Source organism: Quercus lobata, chromosome 9 (genome assembly GCF_001633185.2).
Source record: "Quercus lobata isolate SW786 chromosome 9, ValleyOak3.0 Primary Assembly, whole genome shotgun sequence".
Lineage (NCBI taxonomy): Eukaryota > Viridiplantae > Streptophyta > Magnoliopsida > Fagales > Fagaceae > Quercus > Quercus lobata.
In genome coordinates, this window is record NC_044912.1 from 30,710,199 (window position 1) to 30,720,598 (window position 10,400).

General features: G+C 36.7%; 2 protein-coding genes and 1 long non-coding RNA gene across 4 annotated transcripts; 1 reads left to right on the forward strand and 2 right to left on the reverse strand.

Annotated features, from left to right (window-relative positions):
* Positions 1–1,057: 1,057 nt before the first annotated feature.
* LOC115961557 lies at positions 1,058–1,882 on the reverse strand. Its single transcript, XM_031080522.1, has one exon. It carries the CDS (start codon positions 1,880–1,882, stop codon positions 1,058–1,060), a length of 825 nt encoding a protein of 274 aa, XP_030936382.1.
* A 153-nt stretch (positions 1,883–2,035) lies between these two features.
* Positions 2,036–4,780, reverse strand: LOC115961558. The gene is made up of 3 exons (XM_031080523.1): positions 4,665–4,780; positions 3,368–3,731; positions 2,036–3,196 (listed from the first exon to the last, which is right to left on the reverse strand). Exons 1-3 carry the CDS (start codon positions 4,778–4,780, stop codon positions 2,036–2,038), a joined length of 1,641 nt encoding a protein of 546 aa, XP_030936383.1.
* A 1,363-nt stretch (positions 4,781–6,143) lies between these two features.
* LOC115959013 lies at positions 6,144–9,871 on the forward strand. Of its 2 annotated transcripts, none has more exons than XR_004084737.1 (3): positions 6,144–7,144; positions 7,292–7,381; positions 9,334–9,871. It is a non-coding gene; the product is annotated as an uncharacterized LOC115959013 (long non-coding RNA). The 2 variants fall into 2 exon arrangements; XR_004084736.1 differs by having other exon boundaries at positions 6,144–6,344.
* The last annotated feature ends 529 nt before the right edge of the window (positions 9,872–10,400 follow it).

The window sequence follows — 10,400 nt, forward strand, 5'->3', positions numbered from 1 at the left end:
AAAATTTTTTTCCTTCGTTTTGCTCTGTTTACTCAGAGAGGTCCAATAGGGTTGCTCTGTTTTTCCCAGTGGAACTCGAGTTTCATAGACTCGAGTTCCACTGGAAATTTTTTTTTCTTCGTTTTGCTCTGTTTACTCAGAGAGGTCCAATAGGGTGCTCTGTTTTGCTCTGTTTTTTCCAGTGGAACTCGAGTTTCATAGACTCGAGTTCCACTGGAAAAAATTTTTTTATTGGTTTTGCTCTGTTTACTCAGAGAGGTCCAAGAGGGTTGCTTTGTTTTCCTCTGTTTTTTCCAGTAGAACTCGAGTTTCATAGACTCGAGTTCTATGGAATTTTTTTTTTTTTTTTTTGCTCTGTTTTCCTCTGCTCATTCCAGGAATCATTGACTGGGGAATTTTTTTTTCTTTTTTCCTGGTTATGCAGACAAACCAGAAACTGAAACGTGTGCATGCACCTGGTGAGAAGCAAAGATAGACAAACTACGAATATAATCCATAAACACTTATTTAGAGGCAAAGAAGCTGAGAATGTAAATACATGTAGATTACATCAAACGAAACTACTGAAACTTCTACGCTCTCTGTATAAACATGGTTTTACAATGCAAAATGCAGTTACATCGCAAGAAAAGGCATTCTCAATATCAACATTCTAAACATGCCCAACCACGCATAATTTGCAGTTCTAACCATACTACTGAAATCACAATCTTCATAGGCATACATTGAATAGAGATTTACAAGCACATTCAACAAAAACCAAAAAGTTCACATAGAGCCAATACAACGTAGTCACTTTTCCTAACATCGGTTGTCCACACAACAAAAACATCGTCCTTGGAAGCATGCCTGAAAAACGTAGAGTAATCACATTAGGAGAAAAGATAGTAAACATTAGGTCAACATGGAATGAACAACAAATATTTAACCGATGCATAAGTATTTGCCATCTACCTACCTAGTGTGGAACATGACTGCTTGTGGAAGCGCCATGGGACTGCGGACATTTTCTGCGGTTATGCCCGGAAGCATGACACAGTCCACATGTCTGCTTGGGCTAACTCTCTATCAAATCTGCATCCTCCCTCCGCCATCTCGGTTCTCGATCCTTATTCCTCACTCCATCCATCTCATTCCTTATTCTCGACTTCACTGGTCGACCTTTGGCCCGCAACAATGCTAGATTAGGCAACCACTTTGGCCCTATGGGATCCCTCCACAAGGCCGGAGACTTAGGAACCACAAATGCATGCTCATAAGTGTTAATGGCATTGTTCAAACCATAACACGGGTGAATATATGTGGTCGAATCAATATTTAAATAGTCACATACTCTGATTGCATGTGAACACGGGATCCCTATGTTTTGCCATTTCCCACAACTGCATGTTCTTTCCAGTAACCGAACTTCATAACTGTGGTTTCCCCCTCCTGCACTACACGTGTTGAGTTGGGTAACTATTTGAAATATCAGCTCTTCATTGTTAAATGGCTTGAGATAATGTTTCTCAGATTTACTCTTATTCTCATCCCACTTGGAGAAGGCATATTTACTCCATTTCTTACCCTCTGATAACTCAAAAAGGTATTCTTTGCGACGGTCGTGGAAATAACTGACAAGTTTGTTCCAAGTGAACTCAACCAACGCGGCAATAGGAAGGCCCCGTGCACCTTTCAATACACCATTGAAGCATTCTGATATATTGGTTGTCATTGCCCCAAAACGTCTCCCACCATCATGTGACTGGGTCCACATATCCACAGACTCGCTCATTAGGTATGTGTATGGAAGATAATCTTGATTCTTTTCCTTGCCATCCTTCCCCGTCAACTTCTTCTTATTTCTAATGGCCTCAATTTTCGCCTGCTTAATGGTCTCCATTATGGAGGTAAATTTCACTGCCTGACTAGCATATCCGGCTTTCAAAGCCGCTGACTTCAGAGTCGAGTTCTGAAAATGTGTGTTAAAGTTGCTAGCAACATGTCGAAGGCAATATCTATGAAATACCAGTGCTCTTCCATCATCCCTTCTAGGCTAGTTTGCAATGGCGTTTTTGATACCGAGATGTCGGTCAGAAATTATGCAAATGCCTTTGTAAGGTATCACGCGGCCAATCGCATCTCTGAGGCATTGTAAAAACCACCTCCAACTAGACCCTGACTCAGAATCCACAATAGCAAAGGCAAGAGGGAATACCTTGTTGTTAGCGTTGGTTGCCATTGCAACCAACAACTTTCCCTGATATTTACCATACAGATGGGTCCCATCAATACTGATAACCGGCTTGCAATATTTGAATCCATCAATGCTTGGACCAAAAGACCAAAACACATAATTCAAAAATACTGTGTCATCTTCACCGGTGGATGTGGTACGATAGAACACCTGCGTAGTCGGATCCTGATCAATATATGCCATTAGCAACTTCTGCAACCTTTGGTAAGACTCTTCCCAATTCTCAAACATCTTCCCAATCGCCTTTTGTTTCGCATCCCACACCTTGTAGTAAGAAGGCTTTTGTCCCTCATATTTCGACTCTATCATAGATCTGAGATGCTTAATTAGGGTAGCGTGATCCTCACATAACTTCTTAAGGATGTCATCTGCAATAAATTTACAACTCATCATTCTACCATCATTTCGCACCCCAGTCCATATACACGTGTGAGGACCCTTGTACACGGTGACCATCCATAGATTGTGGAACTTGGGCTTCATGACTACGCAGACATACCACGTGCATGACTCATCAACGCATTTCGCACAAAGTTTTGTCATGGTTGACCTACTGATCATAAAATGTTTGTTTTCCTTAAGGGCACACTTTGTTAATACGCGTTGCACCTCCATTTTATTGGCAAAAGTCAAGCCTTTGCACAAATTCATCCCCTCTCTCCAACTAGACACAAATGGTGTCTCAATATGTGAAGGATCAAATAAATTTTCCCAAGTATTTTCAGAAAATGACAAGGCAGGTAGTGAGTACACAGGGATTGTGTCTGTAATGTTTTGGACACTAAGAACATTGTATGCATCAGGTTGACTACCGTCCAATGTCTCATCGTCATCAATGTCCCTCTCAAAGTCCCTAAAGTCCCCTTGTTCAATCATGTCTTCAATCTCATCTCTATCGCCAAAATCTTCACCGTTAATGACAATATTTTCATCAACATAGTCATCATCCTCATCCTCATCCTCATCCTCATCATCATAATCATCATCATTCTCATCCTCATCCTCATCCTCATCATCATCATCATCGGCATAAACATCAGCATGCTCTACATGTGTAAAATACTGGTATTGAGCATCTGGAACTGTAACTTGTAAACTTGTTTATGTTTGTTGGATTTCCTCAATACCAACTTCTGCACGTGGCTCCAACTGTATGTACAACTCAATGTTAGTTACTTCAGGTATTCTCTCCAACTTGTCAAACATGATCTTCACATGTTTGTCTGCTTCTATCGCCATGTACTTGTAATTAATCCGGTGCTTCAGGATTTCATTTGGCATGCGATAAGTAATGTGTATGTTGTGCACAGCAGGGTTCTTACACAACTCTTCCATAACCATCATCTTCAATTCGTCAAGGGTCTTCAACCTACGATCAATTTGGGTATAATAGGTCTTTATACCCGGCCCTTCAAATGGCAATCCCTTGTTTGCATTGGCATTCTTCAACGGACCACCGTGGTATATGATTATATCAATTTCAGGCATTGTGAACCTGTTACAGTCAAGTTACTATGTTAGTTAACAAACATTTTCAAGTTCCCTGATCTAAAACAAACTTTTTAGTAGGTCTTTAACTTTCTAATAAAAAAATGCGGCCAAGAAACTTTTATAAGTTGCTTTTCATCATACATACAAACTGAACATTTTTTCGTGCCATTTCTTAGTGTATTACGACTATATTTAACAATTGAACATATACAAATCCATCTATCCTTCCTATATACAAGAGGCTAATTACAGCAACATGGTATGAGAGGTAAACACATGTAAAGCAAAAGATAATTGCAAACGCAATTTTTGTTAACACATACAAAATTGCAAAAGATAATGGGGGACTAAATAATTGCAAAAGCCCCTTCAAAAATGAATAAGAGAACCTCTGCTCCATAATATTTTGTTCACACATACACATCTATATTAACCTGTACTAATCTATACTAACTTATACACATCTATACACATCTAACCTATATTAACCTGTACTAGCCTATACACATCTATATTAACCTATACACATCTAAACTCAATCTGCTACACCACTATAAAAAGTTTTAGGGACTTTAAAGGTTTCACTGGAAAAAACAAAATGTAAACGTCCACATGATTTACCTATAACAAAATCAATGGTTCTTAAGTTTGCATCTTGTATAGAGGCAGACAATTCCTAAATAAAGGAACTGTCATGTTCTAGTGCTACGTTTACCATTTATAAAACTGAAAAGGGGCAACTCAAGCAGTTAAAATTACATTAATGTCTCTAGCACCATGTCAGAAAGTAAAATGAAGGAAATATTAGGCAGCCCTTAAAGTACTTCTTAGTAACTACACAAATAATCCTGTCCAAGTTATTTTTTTACTATATTCTGAGATGCTCACAATTTCCAGGCATGGCAAACAACACAGTCAACTCCAAAGCAAGACTTACATCCCAGCATCCACACCTAAATCCCCTGAGATATCTGCATACTCATGTCCTGCTAGTCTTTTGTACGCATTATTTATTGTTTGAAGTTTTGTAACTTCAACAATTACTATAACCATGTGCCCATTTTATGTCTTTTAACAATAAATACAAACAATCCACTAGCTCCTTCAAGATAAAGTGGTGACTCCACAATCAAGCAACACTCCACATATCAGATAACAAGGGAAACGTACATTGCTATGAATCTTTCATAAAATTTTCTAACCTACAAGAATTTGGTGAATCTAATTCATGAAAGATTCATTCTCTTTAAAATTGGCAGATTTGATCATTCAGAATTAATGCAGGGAAACACCTCAAAAAGAATAAAGTCAATGAGAACAGAATTTTTTTTTTATTTCACCAAAATGGCTAATGCAAAAACATATTTTTATCAAGATGGTTAAGATTAATCACATGAATTAGTAATAAATCAAAGAAAATATAACAAATAATATATAGCTCAAATGACATGCAAGCCAATAAAAACACAGAATTGAAATCAACAACAGTGGGATACTACAAGAAGAACATCTTATATTAGGAAAATACATGGAGTCATTGGAAAACCCATAAAGTCATTGGGAAGTTCTCTTAGTGGCAAAACCCATACACAACTAATACCCAACTACAATAACAATCAAATCAAAAAACCCATACCTGAAATATGAAATTCTTGAGAGGGAAGAGCAGTGAGAGAGGCAATGTGGTGAGTGAGAGTGAGAGTTAGTGAGGCTGAGTGTATGGGTGAGAGTTAGTGAGGCTGAGTGTATGGGTGAGAGTTGAGGATCTCTGTTTTTGGGTGAGAGTTTGAAGATACTGAGTGTGGACTGAATAATATAGTCCAAGGAACACGTTCTGAAAACTACTGCTATCTGTTTTTGAGTGTGGACGGAACGGACTAGTGAAATTAGTTCCATCAGAACTCGAGTCTATAAGACTCGAGTTCTGTTCAAAGTTTTAGAACACCGTTTGGATAAGTAAATCTCGAGTCTTATAGACTCGGTTTGTGCCAGCAAAAACTCGAGTCTATAAGAATCGAGATCTGTTGAAATTATTTATTCCTCTAATTGAATCTCGAGTCTTATAGACTCGAGTTTGTGCCAGGCAAAACTCGAGTCTTAAAGACTCGAGATCCGCGTGGCAATTTTTGCCACCTCAGCAGTGCAGAATAAATGGAAAGCGAGTGTATAAGAGTCGGTTTTTAAGTTGAATTTCGAGTTTCAAAAACTCAAGATGTTAGTTTTCTTAATTGTTTGAAAACGTGCCTAACTTACTATTTTGAATGGCTGAAGGAATCTGATATGCACAATACCTCCTAATTTGTTAGCTCTCCCGTGTTATTGTTGCCTCCAAATTTTACATTTTTTAGGCGGAATTTCAACTCAACCCTTGGTAAAACTTATAAAAGATATCTAAATGTTTCAACCCTTGGAATAAAGTCTCTCTCTCACTCAGAATTCAGAAAATCCATTTACGAATAAAGTCTCTCTCAAAAAATTCTCTCTCTTTCTCTCAAAATTGAAGCTCATCTCATCTCCGACGACGGGTTGAGGCGCGGTGGTCGGCAATCTCATCGCTGACGATGAGCCAGCCTTTGATAGACGGAGCCCTCTCCTCCGCCCCTTTGTCCGATTACAGGTCTCTCTATCTGTTTGATATTTCTCTTCCTCTCCAATAATATAATTTGGTGGCTAGGGTTTGGAATCTGAAGTATGGGTTGGATTATGAGGTTTGAACATATTATATTGAAGAGATTCTTAAAAGGGAGTTGATAAGTGTTAATGGTGTTGTATTTCAATAGTATCAATTTAATTTTTGTTTGCCTTGGGTTATTGCACTTCAATGGCTTTGTTCAACTTTACATGGCAGAGATTTTTTACACTCATTTGTTTATAAAACTTAATAGAGCTTATGAATGTTATAAATTCATTTTCAAGTTATGAAGCTTGGAATTGCTAATCTTTTTCCCCCCTTTTATTTGTTATTGTTTTGTTCCAATGAATACAAAGCCTACATTCTTTTTTTCTTTTTGTAGAATCTTGTTTATTCTTTTGTCGGTTTGTATTTTTGATATTCGAGTAGTGAATTTTTATGGACTTGATTAATTCAAGTAAGAATTTTTTCATGATTGGGAGCAGGTGCAGGAAACTAATGTAATGCATGTACACATATGCAGTATATTGATGCCTTATGCATCCAAAGAAGGAAAAGCTTAAATAAAAAATGAAGTTATTTTAACTTAATTAAACTCAGTAGCCATTGCAAGAGAGGGAGAACCAGAGCTCGAAAGGATTAGTTTTATGATGCTTTAAGTTAGTCATATGTATTTTTTTAATTATTCCATCCAGAGTGTAATAAGCTATTAGCATTGCTAGGGACAAAATGTTGTTTCTAAAAGCAGAAGGGAAGTCCCTAACATTACCCAAGCCTCAAGAGTGGTTAGTGTAATTTATCCTATTCTTTTATTATTCCCATGAACAAAGAGGAAAATTTCTCTAGGGACTGAATGTGAGTCGCATAACAATGAGTAGTTCAAATGGATGATTGGCAGCTTTTAACTAACTGCTCTTGTGGATGATGTGTAGATAAATGCAGCAGAATTTTCTTGTCCATATTGGTATCCTCTTGAGGTGAAGTCATTGATACATAAAATACTTGATCCCAATCCTAAAAATGTAAGTATTTTGTTTTGCTATCTGCATATCCTAAAACTGCAAGCATTTTGTTTCTCTATACGCTGATCATAGAATTGGTTTTGTTATTTACTCATATACATTCATAATGCTTGCTTTATTTAACAAGTCCATTGGGTCCCAATTGCTTGATCTGAATTACTTGATAAGTATGACTTAGAATTACCTTTGGTATCTAGGAGATGATGAATTTCATTTCAAACCTTCTTTCCTACTACTCTGGTATCAGTTAGATGATAATTATATTTTGCACATGACTTAGGTGATTGGTTATATGTACTTCATGCAAAACCAATAATAGGATGATCTTATAATGCCATTCCACTTTAAAGAGCTGATTTTTATTGCTAGTTTCTCATTCCCTGCTTGTAACTTCAGGAACAAATGCAGAGCATATATCATATATATATATATATATATATATAACCTTATAAAAGTGGTCTCATGCATGGGGTTTTACAAGTAGTTTGTATCATGAATGGCTTTAGTTTAGCTTGTGAAAGAGTTTTGTCTGGAATTGCTTTACTTAGCTTGTTTTATGATAATGAATGCATCATAGATAATTTCTTTTGGGTAAAATTTCAAACTTCTTTGAACTTTGAGAAGTACCCAAATTGTGTTGCTAAGTAGGATAAAAATTTCCTATTTTGTGTTTCTTTTGTGAATGAAGTCTGTGTGTGACATTGATGTGGTTAAAATTCATAGACTGTTCACTTAATTATACATGTAGAATATGGTTTCTTTGGTTTAGTCCTATATTGATTATAGGGGCTTATATACATTTCTCTGTTGAATGAGAAGAACACAAGTTAGGTGTTATACCGTTTCAAAAAATTGTTGAAAATGCTTATGACTATTAGATACACATGAAACCATTTCTAACAGTTGGTAAAACTCGAAAAATTTATGCAAAAAACACAATGTTTCAAGTTCACCTAAAACTCGCTTGAAACTTAGTCGACCCAACTCATCAAAATTTCAGAGGTTTGCCTATAATTCGTTTGAAACTTGGTCAATTCAACTTATTAGAATTTCAAATAGAGAATTTCGCTTAAAATTCACTTGACCAAATTACATGGAATTTCCTTTCCCTCACCTTCATGATTGGATTCTTGTCCAATCCAATTTCTAATATTACAACTTACTTATATTTTAGAAATATACAACAACCTCCCCAATAGGTTATAATATTTATGTCCAGTCTTTAACACACAATATTGTGCATGAAAGAAGGTTTAACTCTCAGTATAATCATTTCAAAGTTCCAAAACTATTAATGGTGCATTATGCTTAAACAAAAACTCTTATGCTCTAGAAATGTTGTTCTTAACTCAAGAAGTTCTTCACTTGCTAGCATGTAATGGCCATGTGCTATTACTTGGCTAAGTGAATATATACAAGAGAAAACTCTTTTACTCTTGCTTGAATCAACACCACTCCTAAGTTCACATTTATGTCTTTGTTACACAAACATTTGCTTGTGTGAACCATTAAGGTGTGAGAGATGGATGGGGCATGGTCTTAGTTGTGAATTTATAGTAATAGTGAAAGTAAGGGGCCCTATTCATCTTCTCTCTTCTTATCTCATGGTATCCTTATCTCTATTCTTATTGGTGAAAATGAAGTACAAGGTTTTCATATGAATATCTATCCAGTTGGCAATCTTCCCCCCACCACTTTTGCTTGATACTTTTTTTTATCCTATTTGTGGGGCTATTCCATCTCTGCGTTGTAGAGCACTCTCATGCTCAAAATTGTCAAACTGCGCTATATGTACCCTGTCCAATCTACTCAAGCAGTCGAAATTGAATAGTCATAATAAAAAAGACAATGGCTATGATTCCATCTTCGCTTAATTGTCTCATGTACTCGTATCTTAGTCTTACCTGTCTTGAATCTAGATTTTCCGTTATTGATTTTACTATTTATTCTAGGTACCCTGGCTTCATTGTCATGATACAATGAAATGGACTGCATTGGTAATGGCCATGACTCTATCTCTAACATGTTTCTTTGGCAGTTCTCTTCCTTGTATGTTGCCGCCAATCCTATAAACTTAGAAATGGTGTAACTGCTAGTTTTGAGCCAGGTTAATGCCTTCCACTAATGCACCAGTCTGATTGTAGCATCGTTGGGCTACAAATTGCAAGACACGCAACTCATGATCCTCAATGGATATATTTTTAACAGTGAAATCACCTGTCTTCGCTGTTACATTGTCCTCACAAGTGATGTAAATTTTCTTATTTAGATAACAGCCATAAGTCAAGCCAAATGGAAATGGTATTTTTACATTTCCACACATATAGTCGCAGCCAGGCTTGGCTGGAGCCGCTTCTGCTGCAGTTCAGTTATTGCCACAATTGTTGATATTATCACTCCAATCAATGAGATCTGGATTAGCACCCCATGTAAGCCCATGGAGGCAAATTTTATTTCTCACCAAAAATATATTTGTATTCTATTTTGTTACGTGCTTAAACTTTCTAGCAACCCTGCACGTTTTGTTGGCATAGGGAACGATGACCAGGTCAATGCCCGAGTCTAGGGGTCAATTAGAAGACAATAGTCTTCCTCCGTAAGTGCAAGTCTGTTGCTTCTACCTATCAAAAAAAAAGTCTGTTGCTTCAAGTCGTCTTTACGTATTCCAGGAAGCTACGATGTAGAATCCCTCTCACCTAGTGCAATTAATTCTCACTGGTGATAGACAAAGTTTGATAGTGATGCATGGATTTTTAAGTGATAATAGCCAGGAGGAAAGAAAGGCATGCAACAATGTAATTGATGTAAGAGATTTTGCATAAATTGAGTCTTTTTTTTTCCTGGTTGTTTGTTCCCTTACTGTGTGATTTTCTACAAGCTTATATTAAGGCTAACATTGTTTCACCTGAAATTGATTTTCAGAAAATATTTTATTCATTTGCAAGTGTTTAAGGTAACTGGAAATTGCTGATCAAATTAAAAATATTTTCAGATTGACTGTAAAATAAGGAATGTGTTG